This window comes from Scyliorhinus torazame, chromosome 9, assembly GCF_047496885.1.
Source record: "Scyliorhinus torazame isolate Kashiwa2021f chromosome 9, sScyTor2.1, whole genome shotgun sequence".
Lineage (NCBI taxonomy): Eukaryota > Metazoa > Chordata > Chondrichthyes > Carcharhiniformes > Scyliorhinidae > Scyliorhinus > Scyliorhinus torazame.
The window spans coordinates 62423682-62444541 of record NC_092715.1 but is presented as its reverse complement, the minus strand read 5'-3'; the positions used below and the strand labels follow the sequence as shown (position 1 = coordinate 62444541).

Sequence of the window (20860 nt, the reverse complement as noted above, 5' to 3'; positions counted from 1 at the left end):
GAGAGACATTAGCTCATTGGCTGAGTTTATGGATTGTTGAAAGGTATATCATAACATTGGTGCAAATTCACTTGTTGCGGTTTTAAGTGCGTGATTTGGGATGTCATCAGGACAAGCTTTAGATGGATGTTATGGGGGAGTTTCTTTTTGTAATTTCTTGGAATTAGATCAGGCATGTTGCCCTCTTACCACAGATTCATATTCAGTTTAACTGATTTTTTCCTAGAAGATGCGCAGAAACAGCGAGCTTAGAACTTCAACTTTTCCCTTGTCATCTAATATTAACTTCTCCCCTACATGCTGAATTGGTATTCCAATATTATTCTTGCATTTTGATTTAATAAACCTTAATATCCTGGGGTTTCCAGTCTTGGCCGGTTCAATTTCGTAATCACGCTTGGTCACTCAATCTTCCTGTTTACCAGAGTTTGGTGCTGTTCAAACCTAATCCTGGCTTCCTCTTTCTTCAAGGATCATCTTTCCACCAATAGTTTCCCCTTCTTGTAGACTTTCTTTATGAGATGGCCTGTAAGCATGAAGTACTCTTCTTTCCAGAGTAGATTTTGTGAGGGACATGTAAATTTACAAGAAGATTTACACATTTGGTAAACACCTTCCAGTTCACTAAATTGGTCTTGGGAAAGTTGCTGAAGGACTTTGTCATCTGCGTAGTTAGGCTCTTGAAGGCATCAATATTGACCCGAAAGTAGTTTATAACCAATGACGTATCTTTTGAAATGCAGTCGCTGATGTAAAGTAGGAAAACAGCGACCAATTTGTGCATTGCAAGGTTATATAAAGGATAATGTGTTTAAAAAGGATAATGTGATAATTACTATATAATCTGATTCAGTGATTTTGGTTCAAGAATTGGTCATGACACCAGGAGATCCACCCAGGGAGGGAAAATAGGGGCTTGGCTTTACATCTCAAGATTGCATTTCCAACAGCAAGCATTCCTTCAGCACCACACTGGCGCATCAGTGTAAATTGTGTAATTCTTTGGTTCGGAACTCAAACTTCTGACAGAGGCGAGGCATATTCAGCTATGACTGAATATGTGCAAAAACAAATCAAAGACAACTTGGGATTACCAAACTTACTGAAATTAACAAACCACTGCCTTAAGAAATATAAAAATAAAGTCAACATTGAAATACCCCTCAGTCCCATTTATCACCAACATGGATCACCATATTTTCACAGTCATAAATTTCAAAAACTCTTTGTAATTTGCTACTAGTTCAAAGTATTCTAAAATATCAGACCGTTATTTCTGAGAATACATTCTTGGATTGATTAATACCAAAATCTTGTCCATGAGCTTAAATTTAAGCTATATTGTCAATATTATAAACTAATTTGGTTGGGGAATGGGAACCGGATTTGTAGTCCAGCAACTAAGGTAGCCGAAGTTCAGGACGTCAAAGCATGTAGTGAGGCAGTGGGGAAGGTAACACTGACAAAGGAGAGTACTTGCAGGCACGATGATGGGTTGAAGTGTGTAAACTTCAACGCAAGAAGCATCAGGAATAAGGTGGGTGAACTTAAGGCATGGATCGGTACTTGCGACTACGATGTTGTGGCCATCACGGAAACTTGGATATAAGAGGGGCAGAAATGGTTGTTGGAAGTTCCTGGTTATAGATGTTTCAATAAGATTAGGGAGGGTGGTAAAAGAGGTGGGCTGGCATTGCTAATTAGAGAAAGTATAACAGCTGCAGAAAGGCAGTTCGAGGAGGATCTGCCTACTGAAGTAGTATGGGTTAAAGTCAGAAATAGGAAAGGAGCAATCATCTGTCAGGGAACGACAAAATTGACATGTGGAACTTGTTCAAGGAACAGATACTACATGTCCTTGATATGTATGTCCCTGTCAGGCAGGGAAGAGATGGTCAAGTGAGGGAAATATGGTTGACAAGAGAGGTTGAATGTCTTGTTAAGAGGAAGAAGGAGACTTATGTAAGGCTGAGGAAACAAGGTTCAGAGAGGGCGCTGGAGGGATACAAGATAGCCAGGAGGGAACCGAAGAAAGGGATTAGGAGAGCTAAGAGAGAGCATGAAAAATCTTTGGCGGGTAGGATCAAGGAAAACCCCAAGGCCTTTTACACATATGAGAATGACTAGAGCGAAGGTAGGTCCGATCAAGGACAGTAGCGGGAGATTGTGTATTTGAGTCTGAAGAGATCGGAGAGGTCTTGAATGAGTACTTTTCTTCAGTATTTACGAATGAGAGGGGCCATATTGTTGGAGAGGACAGTGTGAAACAGACTGGTAAGCTTGAGGAGATACTTGTTAGCAAGAAAGATGTGTTGGGCACTTTGAAAAACTTGAGGATAGACAAGTCCCCTGGGCCTGACGGGATTTATCCAAGGATTCTATGGGAAGCAAGAGATGAAATTGCAGAGCCGTTGGCAATGATCCTTTCTTCCTCACTGTCAACAGGGGTGGTACCAGGGGATTGGAGAGTGGCGAATGTCGTGCCCCTGTTCAAAAAAGGGAATAGGGATAACCCTGGGAATTACAGGCCAGTTAGTCTTACTTCGGTGGTAGGCAAAGTAATGGAAAGGGTACTGAGGGATAGGATTTCTGAGCATCTGGAAAGACACTGCTTGATTAGGGATAGTCAGCATGGATTTGTGAGGGGTAGGTCTTGCCTCACAAGTCTTACTGAATTCTTTGAGGAGGTGACCAAGCACGTGGATGAAGGTAAAGCAGTGGATGTAGTGTACATGGATTTTAGTAAGGCATTTTATCAGGTTCCCCATGGTAGGCTTATGCAGGAAGTAAGGAGGCATGGGATAGTGGGAAATTTGGCTAGTTGGATAACAAACTGGCTAACCGATAGAAGTCAGAGAGTGGTGGTGGATGGCAATATTCAGCCTGGGGCCCAGTTACCAGTGGCGTACCGCAGGGATCAGTTCTGGGTCCTCTGCTGTTTGCGATTTTCATTAATGACTTGGATGAGGGAGTTGAAGGGTGGGTCAGTAAATTTGCAGACGATACGAAGATTGGTGGAGTTGTGGATAGTGAGGAGGGCTGTTGTCGGCTGCAAAGAGACATTGATAGGATGCAGAGCTGGACTGAGAAGTGGCAGATGGAGTTTAACCCTGAAAAGTGTGAGGTTGTCCATTTTGGAAGGACAAATATGAATGCGGAATACAGGGTTAATGGTAGGGTTCTTGGCAAAGTGGAGGAGCAGAGAGATCTTGGGGTCTGTGTTCATAGATCTTTGAAAGTTGCCATTCAAGTAGATAGAGTTGTGAAGAAGGCCTATGGTGTGCTGGCGTTCATTAGCAGTGGGGTTGAATTTAAGAGCCGTGAGGTGATGATGCAGCTGTACAAAACCTTGGTAAGGCCACATTTGGAGTACTGTGTGCAGTTCTGGTCGCCTCATTTTAGGAAGGATGTGGAAGCTTTGGAAAAGGAGCAAAGGAGATTTACCAGGATGTTGCCTGGAATGGAGAGTAGGTCTTACGAGGAAAGGTTGAGGGTGCTAGGCCTTTTCTCATTAGAACGAAGAAGGATGAGGGGAGACTAGATAGAGGTTTATAAGATGATCAGGGGAATAGATACAGTAGACAGTCAGAGACTTTTCCCCCAGGTAGAACAAACCATTACAAGGGGACATAAATTTAAGGTGAATGGTGGAGGATATAAGGGGGATGTCAGAGGTGGGTTCTTTACCCAGAGGGTAGTGGGGGCATGGAATGCATTGCCTGTGGAAGTAGTTGAGTCGGAAACATTAGGGACCTTCAAGCAGCTATTGGATAGGTACATGGATTACGGTAGAATGATGGGGTGTAGATTAATTTGTTCTTAATCTAGCACAAACGTTCGGCACAACATTGTGGGCTGAAGGGCCTGTTCTGTGCTGTATTTTCTGTTCTATGTTTTGTCCACAGACCAACAGCGATTTGAAATCATTGTCAAGCCAGCATGCAGTTCTTGATGTACAGTTCCTTCTGATTATTGAAGCAGAATTACCAGTCACAGATTTCCCTTTTTATTATCGTGGTTACAAATTATTCCCATTAGTTATTAGGTTTATAAGACTTCAGCAGAGGTTCTACACAAGAAGGAAACATACCTCTAAAAAAAGTTAATGTATTCTATGCATCGGGTACAAGGAAATAAGGATTAAGCTTTGGCTTTCAACATTTCTCAGTTTCGTAAAACTACGTTTTGGGAACTTTAATTTTGCAACTCTGTGAATTTTAGGATATAAGATGTGTAATCTTAATACACGGCATAGTAAATCTAGCAGGCTTGGGAGGATCAGATGACTTTGGACCTATGGTTCCCAAAGTTCTTCATATCTGGGATTTCCTTGCATCGTGTCAAGAGTCTATTGCAGATTATTTCTGAATCAATCTGATTGGGAATTAAAATCAATCTGAATCCATAGAATCCCTACAGTGCAGGAGGCCATTCGGCCCATTGAGTCTGCACCGATCCTGCACATCTTTGGACTCAAAGGGGCAATTTTAGCATGGTCAATCCACCGATACTGCAGATCTCTGAGGGATTGATTGTTATTATTCAATGGCTCAATTGTTATCATGGATGCCAGGATGATTGAACAAAAATTTAGGAAATAGCCACTAGCAACCCATAAACTTACATCAATGACAGCAGTACTGGAAAGTGATAATCCTTCCAAATCAGTTGCTAATCTTGAAGCCATTACTGGTTTAGGGAGGGCTACTGGTGTTGACACATCAGAAACTACAAGAAGCAAGAGAAAATCTCAATTAGAAATACAGAGAAATATATTTTTGAACTCCCAACCAAAAAAAAGGACAGTTAGAGCAATATTTGCACAAATTCACCAAGGATTTTTATTTTTGCTTTATTTTGTTGATAGAATAGAATTCCATTAATGGTCAAAATGCAGAAATGGGACATTACAATTGTATTAAAGTGGAATTAATCAGCTATTGAACTACAAAGTTCTAAAATGCAATAGGTATTTTCTACAACTGCCACTCTTTTTTCCCCCCCACACACCCCATGCATATAATTCTGCTGATTAAGTGGTCAGAGAACTTATTTCCACAAAATCTCATCATCATTTCAACTGTTTAATTAAGTGCCCAGTTCCAACACATTATTTTTCATGTTTTAGTATCAATACTTACAATCAAACAAATCTAGGAGCGAAACTTCCTGCTTGATAGCAGCCTTGGCTACTGATAGTGCACTTTTCCCTTCTTTCTGTTAAACAAATAGATTCCCTCATCAGCCCCAATTACTTTTGAGATCACTTGAGAAAAGAATATAAAATAAAATTTGCATTTAAATACAGTGGCTAAATGTTAACTACATAGGAATACAATACACAAAAGATCAAAATCTTAAAACAACTCTGCAGTCATCCACAATGAATGCTAAAATTGCAGACAGAACATTGGTTAGCAGTTCTTATATCCCTTTCTCACCTGTGTATCCATAACATTACTGAAACCATGCGATTATAAATACAGCTCAACAAAGGCTTATATATTACATATTACAAAGTATTAATTTTTGTGTAAATCTTAAAAATTACAGGGCCGTGGTTCGTACTGTCAGATTGCATAGCCCTGGGCTCTGCATTTTTCAATCAAGAATATAACATTTTATACAAGATGTTCCAGTAATTTCATCTAAAAATTTCAACATCTTTTCTTTGTTGCTGCTGTATATGTTAGACGAATTGTTGGTAGACTTGGTTAGAAATGCACACTTCAATCTCTCTAGGGTTTGGACTTGAATTCTATCCAAACTGATGAGATGACAGTCACTTTTTACTGACGCCAGGAAGGATCCCAAGGAAAATGAGTTTGGACAGTCTCAATACAGTTTTAAGGAGAGCAAGGGTCCGCAGCAAAAAGAAAACAGTCCATTAGTTAGCAGTCTCAGGATAGCTGATGTGAGAAATTGAAATGTCACACTAGAGCATCAGAAAATTCTTCTGAAGTTTAGGTTAAAGCATAGCACTGGGATGAGCAATGAAAGTTGGATGCAAAATAAAACTTCAAGGTGCACCTAACCTGGAAGACTTGATATGGAGCACACAAAAAATAGATGTATGCTCTTCGGTAGTGACGTGTCCCATCCTGAGCATTAAAATGCTTTTTTTGTTTTTTAAAATAGCTTACATTTAAAGGTTAAATTAAAATGTACATAAAAGGGGAAACAAAAGATTCTGCAGTTTTAAACATCAAATACATTTTAAAATTAAAATCGATATCCAGAACATCTCAGGCTAATGCACTGCAAGAAATGTGACTCTTCTTGGCCACAATTTTTGACATGTTCCTCATCTCACTAGCGAAATGCAGGGTTCAGTCCACCCTTTGTCCTCCCTCTCCTGAAAATATCGGCAAAGTCTGGCCGAGTTAGGGAGAAAAATCATGGGCCTTGGCACTTCTCCAGTTTCTAACCACCTCCCACCCACCCCCCACGCCCCCCATACTTTAGCCCTCCTCAATCCTGCATGTTAGGCCATAAGATATAGGAGCAGAATTAGGCAATTCGGCCCATCGAATCTGCTCTGCCATTTGATCATGGCAGATATGTTTCTCATCCCCATTCTCCTGCCTTCTCCCCGTAACCTCTGATCCCCTTATTTGTCAAGAACTAGTAAGTCCTGTAACAGCCTCCCCCAAACAGGCGCCGGAATGTGGCGACTAGGGGCTTTTCACAGTAACTTCATTTGAAGCCTACTTGTGACAATAAGCGATTTTCATTTCATTTTCAATCTATTTATCTCGGTCTTAAAGACACTGTGACTTGGCCTCCACAGCCTTCTGTGGCTATGAGTTCCACAGAATCACCACCCTCTAGCTGAAGAAATTCCTCATCTCAATTTATAATGATCGTCCCTTCAGTCTGAGGCTGTGCTCTCGGGTTCTAGTCTCTCCCACTAGTGGAAACATCTTCTTCATGTCCACTCTATCGAGGTCTCTCAGTATTCTGTAAGTTTCAATGAGATCCCCCCATATCCTTGTAAACTCCATCGAGTACAGACCCAGAGACCTCAACCGCTCCTCATATGACAAGTCCTTCATTACCAGGATCAGTCTTGTGGTTCTCCTCTGGTCCTCCCACTGCGGTCAGCATATTCTTCCACGGGTATGAGGCCCAAATCTGCTTATAATATTTCAAATGGGGTCTGACCAGAGCCTTATACAGCCTCAACAGTGCAGCCTTGCCCTTGTATTCTGGACCTCTCAAAATGAATGCTAACATTGCATATTGTTGCTGTCTTTGGTTGGTTCTTAATTTGGCCCTGTTTAATTATGTTTGCTCAAGAGTCGCCAGGTATCTTTCAACACCGCCACAAGGTTCAGAACCGAATACTGATCAATGCCTCGATACACCAGTTAGTAAGTTCAAAAGCAATGCTCATTTATTTACACACAGTCAAATCTACTCATGCATAAACTCTACAAACTAAACTACCACTATTACTGAAGCCTATACTTAGCTTCGGGTGCCCACTCAGTCAGAGGAACAATGGCCGTTGCTCGGTTCTGAGGCTGCTGGGTTGAGCTGTTTACAGGGTAGCAACTAAGAGCGTCTATCTCGTAGCGTGCGTTGACTTGGAACTTACTTGGTCTGGTGCAGCTGCTCGGCTGGTCTCTCTCTTCGCTGAGAGCCAAAGCCAAAGGGGCTGTTTAGCACAGGGCTAAATCGCTGGCTTTGAAAGCAGACCAAGGCAGGCCAGCAGCACGGTTCGATTCCCGTAACAGCCTCCCCGAACAGGCGCCGGAATGTGGCGACTAGGGGCTTTTCACAGTAACTTCATTTGAAGCCTACTTGTGACAATAAGCGATTTTCATTTTCATTTTCATTTCATTCAGGAGGAAGAGTCTCCCTTGGGGAATACCTTTTATACTAAAAAGGGCTTTGCGTGCTTTTGGGCGGGCCTTGAACTTGGCCTCAACTAATTGGGTCTTTCCCAGTCAGTCGTATCGATTTTCCTCCAATAGAGGGGTGGTTCCCTGATCGCTGGGCGTGTCCTGGTGACTGTTCGTCTGCTTTGTCTTAGCTTCTTCTGGTGCCGGGGAGTCCACCTTAACATTGTGTATCTAAATGTTTCCCTTTTGTCCTTTCTGAGAGTTTAAGGTTCTAATCAACAGACAGAGCTTGCACCTGCTTGTTTCTTAGCATTGTCCAATTTTCCCTGCATTCTTTGCAAGTGTCCATTTTGTAATCGGGACGTGGCCATCCCAGATGGCTACAATATGCCTTCCTAACTGCCAACTGAATCTACATGCTAACCTTAAGAGAATCCGGAACTAGGGTTCCTTTTTTTTTGTGGCGCAGTGGTTAGCACTGCTGCCTCACGGCAACGAGGTCATAGGTTCGATCCCGGCTCTGGGTCACTGCTCATGTGGAGTTTGCACATTCTCCCCGTGTTTGCTTGGGTTTCGCCCCACAACCCAAAGATGTGCAGGATAGGTGAATTGGCCACGCTAAATTGCCCCTTAATTGGAAAAAATGTATTGAGGATTCCTTTTTAAAAGTAAATTTAGAGTACCCAATTCTTTTTTTCCCAATGAAGGGGCAATTTAGCATGGCCAATTCACCTATCCTGCACATCTTTGGGTTGTGGGGCGAAACCCATGCAGACACGGCGAGAATGTTCAGTGACCTGGGGCCGGGATCGAACAAAGGTCCTCAGTGCCGTGAGGCAGCAGTGCTAACCACTGTGCCACCGTGCTGCTGAACTAGGATTCCTAAGTCCCTTTGTGCTTCAAAGTTCTGAAGCCTTTCCCCATTCAGAAAATAGTTTATGCCTCCATTCTTCAGACCAAAGTCAGATACCAGTTTAGCTCAATTGGTTCATGATGCAGAGCGAGGCCAACAGCATGGGTTCAATTCCCACACCGGTTGAAGTTATTAATGAAGGCCTTCCTTCTTAACCTTGCCCCTCGCCTGAGGTGTGGTGATCCTCAGGTTAAATCACTACCAGTCAACTCTCCCCCTCAATGGGGAAAGCAGCCTTTGGTCATCTGGGACTATGGCGACTTTACTTACGTATCTACCAAAGTGCATAACCTCTCACTTTTCCACATTGTATTCCATCTGCCACTTCTTTGTCCACTCTCCTAGACTGTCCAAGTCCTTATCATAGAATTTACAGTGCAGAAGGAGGCCATTCGGCCCATCGCGTCTGCACCGGTTCTTGGAAAGAACACCCTACCCAAGGTCAACACCTCCACCCTATCCCCATAACCCAGTAACCCCACCCAACACTCAGGGTAATTTTGGACACTAAGGGCAATTTATCATGGCCAATCCACCTAACCTGCACATCTTTGGACTGTGGGAGGAAACCGGATCACCCGGAGGAAACCCACGCACACACGGGGAGGATGTGCAGACTCCACACAGCCAGTGACCCAAGCCAGAATCGAACCTGGGACCCTGGAGCTGTGAAGCAATTGTGCTATCCACAATGCTACCGTGCTGCCCCACAATGCTACCGTGCAGCCTCCCTGCTTCTTAAATACTATCTGTCCCTCTACATATCTTGGTATCATCTGCAAACAGCAACAATGCCCTCAGTTCCTTCTTCCAGATCATTAATGTATATCGCGAATGTATATCCCAACACTGACCCCTGCAAAACACCACTCGTCACCAGCTAGATTCCTGAAAAGGACCCCTTCATCCCCACTCTCTGCCTTCTGCCAGTCAGCCAATCCTCTATTTATGCTAGTACCTTTCCCCTAACACCATGGGCTATTAGCTTATTTAGCATCATCCCACTTATCAACATTTTATCAAAGGCCTTCTGGAATTCTAAATCGATCACATCCACTGCTTCTCCTTTGTCTCACTCCCTTGTTACCTCCTCAAAGAATTCCAACAGATTTGTCAGGCAAGACGTCCCCTTGACGAAGCCATGCATAATCACCTGTTTCACCATGCACTTCCAAGTACTCTGCAATTTCATCCTTAATAATGGACTCTAAAATCTTACCAATGACCAAAGTCAGGTTAACCAGCCTATAATGTCCCGTCTTCTGCCTCCCTCCCTTCTTAAACAGGGGTGTTACATTAGCCATTTTTGAGTCTCAAGACCTTCCCTTACTCGAGCGATTCCTGAAAGATCACTACCAATGCCTCCACAATGCCTCAGCTATCTCCTTCAGAACCCTGGTGTGTAGTCCATCCGGTCAGGGTGATTTATCCACCTTCAGACCTTTCAGCTTCCCCAGAACCTTCTCCTTAGTGATGGCCACTTCACTCACCTTTGCCCGTGACTCGCTTGAAGTCCTGGTCTGCCACTGGTGTCTTCCATCGTGAAGACTATTGCAAAATGCCTATTCAGTTCCTCTGCCATTTCATTGTTCCCTAATATTACTTCTCCAGCCTCATTTTCCAGGGGTCCAATGTCATTCTTGCCTCTTTCTTTCCTTTTATAAATCAAAAAAACTCCAGTAATCTTGTTTTATATTACTCGCTGGCTTACACTCATATTTCAGCTCCTCCCCCTTGTTACTTTTTTTAGTTGTCCTCTGCTTGCTTTTAAAGGCACCCCAACCCTCTGGTTTCCCACTAATCCTCGCCATATTATATGCTTTTTCTTTTTTTTTATATAAATATTTTTTATTCTCCTTTTTCACAATATCTTCAAAATTTACACCAGCCAACAAACAATCAATGGTAACAAATACAATGTCAATCCCCTTATCAACAACAATCCCATCCTCCCACCAACCCCCAAACAACCCACATGTCAACACAAACATCAAATAAAAAGGAAATCGGGAATCACCCAGAGTCACCATCAACATACCCAGTCCCCCCCAACCCAATGTCATCCAATTCTTGAAAGTGTAAAATGAATAAAACCCATGAATTGTAGAACCCCTCCATCCTTCCCCTCAGTTCAAACTTCACCTTCTCAATAGTTAAGAATTCCAGCAGGACGCCCCCCCCCCCCGCCACAGGGTGGAGAGGTTGACCACCCAAACAGGATCCGCCTTCGGGCGATCAACGATGCGAAGGCTACAACATCTGCCATCGCACCCACTTCCAACCCTGGCTGATCTGACACCCCGAATATGGCCTCCCACGTGTCTCCCCCCCCGCAAACGTTCACACACATCTTCAACCCCCTCAAAGAGCTGTCTCATCCTCGCCTTTGTGAGGTGCGGTCTGTATACCACGTTCAGCTGCATCAGCCCCAACCTCACGCACCAGGTGGAGGCATTCACGGAGCACCTCACACCAGAACCCTCCTCCATACCCTCTCCCAACTCTTCCTCCCACTTTGCTTTGATCCATTCCAGCAGTGCCTTGTCCTCTTCCAAAATAACCCTGTAAACCACCGACACTACCCCCTTCTGCAGTCCCACCGTCGTCAGCACCTCCTCCAGCAATGTGGAGGCCAGCTCCTTCGGGAAGCTCTGTATATCCTTCTTGGCAAAGTCTCGAACCTGCATGTATCTAAACATTTCCCCCTGCTCCAGCCTATACTTCGCTCCCAGCACCTTCAATCCTGCAAACCGACCACCTAGAGATAAATCCTTCAGTGCCCTAACTCCCTTCTCCTCCCATCTCTGAAAATTCCCATCCCACTTCCCTGGCTCAAATCTGCGATTCCCCGAATTGGCATTTCCCTCGACCATGCACCCAACCTGAAGTGCTGGCGAATGCAGAAAAGTGTGAGGTGATTCATTTTGGAAGGAATAACAGGAAGACAGAGTACAGGGCTAATGGTAAGATTCTTGGCAGGGTGGATGAGCAGAGAAATCTCGGTGTCCATGTACATAGATCCCTGAAAGCTGCCATCCAGGTTGAGAGGGTTGTTAAGAAGGCGTACGGTGTGTTAGCTTTTATTGGTAGAGGGATTGAGTTCCGGAGCCATGAGGTCATGTTGCAGCTGTACAAAACTCTGGTGCGGCCGCATTTGGAGTATTGCGTGCATTCTGGTCGCCACATTGTAGGAAGGATGTGGAAGCATTGGAAAGGGTGCAGAGGAGATTTACCAGAATGTTGCCTGGTATGCAGGGAAGATCTTGGGAGGGAAGGCTGAGGGACTTGAGGCGGTTATCGTTAGAGCGAAGAAGGTTAAGAGGTGACTTAATTGAGGCATACAAGATGATCAGAGGATTGGATAGGGTGGACAGTGAGAGCCTTTTTCCTCGGATGGTGATGTCTAGCACAAGGGGACATGGCTTTTAATTGAGGGGAGATAGATATAGGTTCTTTACTCAGAGAGTAGTAAGGGTGTGGAATGCCCTGCCTGCAACAGTAGTGGACTCGCCAACACTAAGGGCATTCAAATGGTTATTGGATAGACATATGGACGATAAGGGAATAGTGTAGATGGGCTTTAGAGTGGTTTCACAGGTCGGCGCAACATCAAGGGCCGAGGGGCCTGTACTGCGCTGTAATGTTCTAGGTTCTATGAAACTGCCTCCAAATTCTCAACAATTCTATCACTACCGGACTCCCTGAGTATTTCCCACGGGCCATTGGGAGCGGCGCTGTTGCTAGCTCTTTCAATCCCGACCCCCTCGACAAACTCTCCTCCGTTCTGACCCATTGGGAATCCACCTCTCTGACTCAGCTACGCACCTTCTTCACATTCGGACCCAGCTCCACACCTTCTTCATATTCGTCGCCTAGTAATAATACATCAGGTTCAGAAGACCCAATCCCCCTGACTGCCTTCCCATCTGTAGCAGCACCTTTCTAACTTTAGCCATCCTTCCTCCCCCTATGAACGAGGTAATCATTCCTTCAATCTCTCTTAAAAAATGCCTTTGGTAGGAAGATCGGCAGGCACTGAAAAATAAACAAAAATCACGGCAACATGTTCATTTTAATCGCCTGTACCGACCCGCTAGTGAAAGAGGGAGGCCATCCCACCTTGCCAGATCAGCTTTCACCATCCCCACCAAGCTAGAAATGTTGTACCTACGGAGCCCCCCCCAATCCCGAGCAACCTGCACCACCAGATATCTAAAGTGAGGCCCTGCCCTGCGGAATGGCAGCCCCCCCACCCCTGCCCCCACCCCCGGCCGAAGCGCCACAAAATAGATTTAATATGTACCCCAAGACCCAAACGCCCGAAGCAGCTCCAATATTCCCCCTATTGACACACTAGGTTCTGACACGTATAACAGCAAATAATTAGCATATAAGGACACCCTATGCGCTACCCCCGCCCCCCCCGCACTATCCCTTTCCATACCCCCAAACTTCTTAACGCAATGGCCAACAGCTCAATCGCGAGTGCAAACAACAGGGGGGGGACATAGGACATCTCTGCCTAGTCCCACGGTGGAGAGAATAATATCCCGAGCTGACGTTACTTGTGCGGACACTAGCCCTCGGCTCCTTATACAGTAGCTTTACCCAGTCCACAAATCGTGTTTCAATCACAAACCGCTCCATAACTGCCATCAAGTACCCCCATCCTACCCAGTCAAACGCTTTTTCAGCGTCCAATGCCACAACCACCTCTGTTTCCTTCCCCTCCGCCGGCGCCATAACCGCATTCAATACCCTCCTAATGTTCGAAAAGTGCTGCCTCCCTCTCACAAATCTCGTTTGATCTTCACCTATCACCTTCAGGAATCAATCCTCTATCCTACCTGCCAGTACCTTCGCCAACACCTTTGCGTCCACGTTTAAAAGTGATATGGGCCTTTATAACCCACATTCCGTCGGATCCTTATCCTAAAATGCCTGCCCCAAAGTTTGTGGTGCCACCTGTCATGATATCCATATTAACATATCATGGTGCAATCACACACACACACTGATGGACAGGTAGACGGACCAATCAACACACACACAACATCACAGCCAATCACCAGTGAGAGCACACGCACTATAAAACAGGGAACACCACAGTTCCCGCTCATTCTACCAGGAGACAGCTCAGAGCACAGGGGTCACAGCGTGCCACTCAGACATACACCATGTGCTGAGTGCCTCTCTAAGATAGTGCTAGGGCTGGGTCCACAGGTTAGCTGGTGAAGTACAAACCACAGCCAAAAGTTAATAGTTATTATTGTACAGAATAATAAACAGACTTGTACCATCTACAACCGTGTTGGTTCGTTTGTGTATCGGAACACCCAACACGACATGATACCAGGTTTGGAAACTCCCCAGCGACTGAGACCTACCTACACCTCTTCAGAGATCCACCATCCTGCGCCACGGACACCATCATCCCGCCGCAGCCGCTCCAAATCGCTGGAAATCTCGGTGTCAACTGGAAGCTGTTTAAACAGCGCTTCCAGCTCTTCTTAGAAACCACAGACAGGGAGAATGCATAGGACACCAAGAAGATCGCCCTCCTCCTCTCCACAGCGGGGCAACACGCCATCCACATCTACAACTCCCTGGCATTCGTGGAAGGCGAAGACGAAGTACAAGACGGTCCTTCTAAAATTTGAGGAACACTTCAGCGTCGAAGTGAATGAGACACCCAACACGACACCACCCCCCCTCCCTACCGTCTCCTCAAACATCCTCACCATCAGCGGTGCCAGCTTATCCTTGAATTTTCCACCTTCCCAGACTGCATCCTCCCAATTGCATCTTTTATCTCTTGTTCCACGATCGCCCCCTCCAATGTAGCCCTGTCCTCCTCCCCTCATCTCGGGTACTCCAACCCATCTAGAAGTTCCTGCATCTCCCGGTCTTCCCCAGGTGGCTCCCCCATACAACTTCTCACAAAATTCCTCGAACACCTTATTAATCTGATCCCGAGCCATCACCAGCTTCCCTACCCTTTCTTCCTGAACAATTTGCCCTTGCTGTTGCCGCCCTCCGAAGCTGATCCGCTAACATACTCCGCCTTCTCTCCATGTTTGTAAACTGCACCCTGCACCCTTATCTCAATTGGCGCATCGCCTTCCTGCTAGATAGTCTGTCAAACACGCCTGAACTTCCTTCCTCTTTTCCAACTTCGCTGGATCCCCATCTTCTGCATAACCCCTATCTACCTCCAACATTGCATCTATTACCCTTTGACGCTCCAACCTCTCCTCTTTGACCACCCTAGCCTTCACCTCACCTCACCTCACCACCGCCTTTAAAGCCTCCCAGACAACCAGCTTCGACACCTCCCCCGTGCAGTTAAAACCTACATATTCTTCAATTACTTTCTCAATTTTATCACAGAACCCCCAACAGTCCCACATCTAATTTCCACCCGGCCTCTGTACTACTCCCTTCTCCAATACCATATTCACCCAATGCAGAGCATGATCTGGTATTGCAACTGCCGAGTACTCCGACCCCTTAACCCCAGCCAGCAGCACTTTCCCCACCACAAAAAAGTCGATACGCGAGTATACCTTATGGACCGCTGAAAAAAACGAGTACTCCCGCTCCCTCGGGTGCAGAAACCTCTAGAGGTCCACCCATCCCATTTCCACCAGTAACCCAGCCAACGCCTTCAACCCCCTGACAGGACCAGCGAGCACGTCCGTGACCTGTCCAACCTTGTCTCCTGTGCCAAGTTCCAGTCACCCCTCACGAGCAGTTTGTGTGAATCCAAGTCGGGGATGGCCCCACACACCTTCTTCACGAATCCTACATCATCCCAATTGGGACCATACACATTTACTAGCGCCACTGACGTCCCCTCCAGCACAACTGTCACAATCACATACCTACCCTCCCGATCTGAAACCACCTTCTCCATGTGGAACCGTACCCTTTTCCTGACCATTACCGCTACCCCTCGAGCCCTTTTGTCAAATCCAGAATGAAACACCTGGCTAACCCAGCCCTTTTTAAGTCTCAACTTGTCCTTCATCCTCAGGTGACTCTTCTGCAGCATTTCGGTAATTGCCTTCAAGCTTTTAAGATGCGCAAACACCCTTGACCCCTTGACTGGACTTCCCAATCCCCTCACATTCCATATGACTATCATAAGTCTATATGGACTTCAGTAAGGCCTTTGACAAGGTCCCTCATGGTAGACTAGTACAAAAGGTGAAGTCACACGGGATCAGGGGTGAGCTGGCAAGGTGGATACAGAACTGGCTAGGTCATAGAAGGCAGAGAGTAGCAATGAAAAGATGCTTTTCTAATTGGAGGGCTGTGACTAGTGGTGTTCCGCAGGGATCAGTGCTGGGACCTTTGCTGTTTGTAGTATATATAAATGATTTGGAGGAAAATGTAACTGATCCGATTAGTAAGTTTGCAGACGACACAAAGGTTGGTGGAATTGCAGATAGCGATGAGGACTGTCGGAGGATACAGCAGGATTTAGATTGTCTGGAGACTTGGGCGGAGAGATGGCAGATGGAGTTTAATCCGGACAAATGTGAGGTAATGCATTTTGGAAGGTCTAATGCAGGTAGGGAATATAAAGTGAATGGTAGAACCCTCAAGAGTATTGAAAGTCAAAGAGATCTAGGAGTACAGGTCCACAGGTCACTGAAAAGGGGCAACACAGGTGGAGAAGGTAGTCAAGAAGGCATACGGCATGCTTGCCTTCATTGGCCGGGGCATTGAGTATAAGAATTGGCAAGTCATGTTGCAGCTGTATAGAACCACTCTTGAAGTATAGTGTTCAATTCTGGTCGCCACACTACCAGAAGGATGTGGAGGCTTTAGAGAGGGTGCAGAAGAGATTTACCAGAATGTTGCCTGGTATGGAGGGCATAAGCTATGAGGAGCGGTTGAATAAACTTGGTTTGTTCTCACTGGAACGACGGAGGTTAAGGGGCGACCTGATAGAGGTCTACAAAATTATGAGGGGCACAGACAGAGTGGATAGTCAGAGGCTTTTCCCCAGGATAGAGGAGTCAATTACTAGGGGGCATAGGTTTAAGGTGAGAGGGGCAAGGTTTAGAGTAGATGTACGAGGCAAGTTTTTTACAGAGGGTGGTGGGTGCCTGGAACTCGCTACCGGAGGAGGTGGTGGAAGCAGGGACGATAGTGACATTTAAGGGGCATCTTGACAAATACATGAATAGGATGGGAATAGAGGGATACGGACCCAGGAAGTGTAGAAGATTGTAGTTTAGTCGGGCAGCATGGTCGGCACGGGCTTGGTGGGCCGAAGGGCCTGTTCCTGTGCTGTACATTTCTTTGTTCTTTTTGTATTTGTACAAGGAGTGCATTCCACAGTGGGCCAAGCAGACACGGAGCTGTAAGTGGGACAATAGTATCCTGCAGGTCTACCAAGACCTGAGTGTGGAGGTGGCCAGGAGAAGAGCAGGCTTCAACCAGATTAGGTCGATCCTTTTTAAGAAAAAGGTGAAGTTCGGACTGCTGTATCCAGCCCGTCTCTGGGTCATGTACGAGGAACAGCACTTTTATTTTGAGTAGTCTGAGGACGCGCTGGACTTCATGAAAAGGAAAGGACTGATGGTGGACTGAGAACTTTTGAACTATGCTGCAGCGTGCATGCTGTTTTTCTTTTAGTTTTTCTGTTCTTTACAAAAAAGTTTCTCGTTTTTCATTTTGTGGAAGTTGTTTGTAATGCCTTCTGTATTGATTTGGGACCAGTGGCAGAGCTGAGTGAGTTAAGGTTTTCATTTGCACTATTGGGGGATGGAGGTGTGCTTGTTTAGATTTTGGTGTCTTTCTGTGTGGGGATTGTTTGATGTTGGAGTATGTTTGTATGAGCGGGGGGAGGGTTGGAAACAATAGGTGGGAGACGATCTGGCGCCAGGGATGGGGGCCACCAAGCTAGCTGGGCGGGCTAGCTCACGGAAGCGCAGTGGGGGGTGTGCATATGTTCGCTTTATCAAAAGGGTTGGGTGACAGAGTGTTGTTACTAGGGGGGAAAATGTTCTGCTGACGAGGGAGGGATTTGGACCAAGGGACAGAGAGGAGGTTGGGGGCGGAGGTTGCCTGGGGGCGGGCCGGTGGAGGCGCGGAGCATGGGCTGGAGGCGGGCACAAACAAGGGAATGGCTCATCGGCGAAGGGGGGGGGCAATGAGCCCCCCAACTAGGCTGATCACCTGGAATGTTCGAGGGTTAAATGTGCCGGTCAAGAGGGCACGTGTGTTCACGCATCTTAGAGGACTGAAGGCGGACGTGGTAATGTTGCAGGAGACGCACCTTAGAGTAACTGACCAGATTAGATTGAGGAAAGGCTGGGTCAGTCAGGTATTTCCCTCGGGACTGGATTCAAAGACTACAGGGGTCGCGATCCTGATCAATAAGCGGGTGGTGTTTGAGGCGGGCAGAATCGTTTCAGATGTGGGAGGTTGGTACATTATGGTCAGTGGGAAACTGGAGGGGGTGCAGGTGGTATTAGTCAATGTGTATGCTCCAAATTGGGATGATTTGGAGTTTATAAAGAGGATGCTGGGGAAGATACCGGACCTGGACTCGCATAGGGTTGGTCATGGGAGGGGACTTCAACACAGTTATTGACCCTGGCTAGGGGAGCGGATCTCAATACGGACCCATAGGGAGGAGGTGGACAGGGCAGAGACGGACCGACTGGTTAAGGAGATACTACAGATCGATAAGAGGTATGCGGAGACCCTAGAAGCAGGGCTTTTAAGGGAACGGCGGAGGCTACAGGCGGAGTTCGGCTCGTTAACCACAGGGAGGGTGGTGGAGCAGCTGAGAAAGGCGAGGGGGGCGATCTAGGAGTATGGAGAGAAGGCCAGCAGAATGCTTGCACAGCACCTTAGAAAGAGGGAGGCAGCCAGGGAGATAGGGAAAGTAAATGACGGAGATGGGAACCTGGTTGGAGATTCAGCAGGGGTGAATAAGGCATTTAGGGATTTCTACAGTAGTCTGTATAGGTCGGAACCCCCAACGGGGCCCAGGGGGATGAGGCACTTCTTGGGGGGGCTGAATTTCCCAAAGGTGGACGGGGAGCTGGTAGAAGGGCTGGGGGCCCCGATTGGTTGGAAGAGATAGTGGAGGGTCTGAAGGCCATGCAGGCGGACAAAGCCCCAGGGCCGGACGGGTACCCAGTGGAATTTTATACAATGTTATCTGGGATATAGGGGCCGGTGTTGATGAGGATGTTCAATGAGGCACGGGAAAGAGAGGTGCTGCCCCCGACAATGTCACAGGCCACGATTTTGCTGATTCTGAAGCGGGACAAGAACCCGGAGCTGTGTGGGTCCTACAGGCCGATATCCCTGTTGAATATGGACGCCAAACTGCTGGCCAAAACTTTGTCCTCCAGGATTGAGGATTGTGTTCCGGACGTTATTGGGGAGGACCAGACAGGGTTTGTTCAGAGTAGGCAGTTGGTGGTGTAGCCACCTAAAATGGCTGATTCCCGATTAATTTGGCTGAACCCCGATGTAAAATGGCGAATTCAAAAGGCTGATGGGAAAATCAGCCAACAGGGCACAAACGGACAACTGCAGACAGAACAGTGTATTTGGCTCTGGGGAAGTCGGCCCAGATCGATACCTGCAACCAATAGCAGCACATCAACCCAGCCATCTGCAGTTTAATCGGCTATCCCCGGGAACAATTGCAACAAATTAGCAATTGAAAGCCGATCCAGACCTCTCGGCGCCAGCAGTGGCCGAGACAAAGAAAGGTGAACGACCACCCCCCCGATCAAGGAATCGCCCCATTATTGGAGCATATCGAACCCAGTGATTGGGACCAAGTCCAATCACTTGGGACCAGGGTCAAGGTCCGCCCCGCGAGGTGGGAAGCCCCTGGGAACTATAAAGATAGGGGCCAAGTTCAGATCGACCCTTCTTCTCCTACTCGCAACCTTCGAAACCCTCGCTTCCCCGCCCTGGCCCCACCCCCTCCAGTCTTCAGCACGGGAAAAAGCCCGCGCTTACCACCTACCCGGCCCCGCCACTTCTGACACAGCTCCTTTTACAGGCCCAGTCCCTCACCCCTGACTCGGGCCTCCCCCTCCCCCGCGGGGCCCCATCACACTGCCGGGCATCCACCCCTGTTCCATTTGCTTACCCCCCTCCAAGAGCCCCCCAGACCAACCCAACCAAAACAGTCCAACCTGCCCTAACCACCCTCACCAAACCAGAAAGAAAAAAAAAGCAAGAGCAAAGGACCCCCCCCCATAAAAAGTAACATATCAACTCAATCCCCAAACGCCCATCCCGACCCTCCATCTGTGTCCAACTTCTCGGCCTGAACAAAGGCCCACGCCTCCTCCGGAGACTCAAAATAATGGTGCCGGTCCTTGTAGGTGACCCACAGTCGCGCTGGCTGCAACATGCCAAACTTCACCCCCTTCCTGTGCAGCACAGCCTTCGCTGTACCCGGCCCTCCTCTTCGCCACCTCCGGACTCCAGTCCTGGTATATTCGAACCTCCGCGTTCTCCCACCTGCTGCTCCTCTCCTTCTTGGCCCACCTGAGCACACACTCCCGATCAGCGAACCAATCCGCACCAGCACCACCCGCGGAGGCTCGTTAGCCTTGGGCCTCCTCGCCAGCACTCTATGGGCCCCTTCCAGCTCCAGGGGCCCCTGGAAGGACCCCGCTCCCATCAGCGAGTTCAACATGGTGACCACATAGGCCCCCACGTCCAGCCCCTCTGGGAGGCCCAGAATCCGCAAGTTCTTCAGCCTCGACCGGTTCTGCATCTTCTCGAACCGCTCCTGCCATTTCTTGTGGAGCGCCTCGTGCGCCTCCACCTTTACCGCCAGGCCTAAGATCTCGTCCTCGTTGTCGGAGATCTTTTGGCGGGCCTTGCGGATCGCCACCCCCTGGGCCGTCTGTGTCTCCAGCAGCTTATCAATAGAAGCCATCATCGGCTCAAGCAGGTCCGCTTTAATCTCCCTAAAGGAGCGCTGGATAACCTCCTGTTGCTCCTGCGCCCACTGCATCCACGCTGCCTGGTCCCTGCCCGCCGACATTTTGTTCTTCGTCCCTCGCACCTTCTTCGGGTCCACCACCACTTTTTTAGTCGC

General features: G+C 47.3%; 1 protein-coding gene across 1 annotated transcript in view; it reads right to left on the bottom strand.

Annotated features, from left to right (window-relative positions):
• ap3b1a (adaptor related protein complex 3 subunit beta 1a) overlaps positions 1-20860 on the bottom strand; it is a 411535-nt gene that overhangs the window by 147733 nt on the left and 242942 nt on the right. The window contains exons 21-22 of the mRNA XM_072516008.1: positions 5142-5217; positions 4625-4728 (exon numbers count right to left, since the gene is read on the bottom strand). Of these exons, the coding sequence (XP_072372109.1) occupies positions 4625-4728; positions 5142-5217 (180 nt within the window). The remainder of the gene's footprint in view (positions 1-4624; positions 4729-5141; positions 5218-20860) is intronic.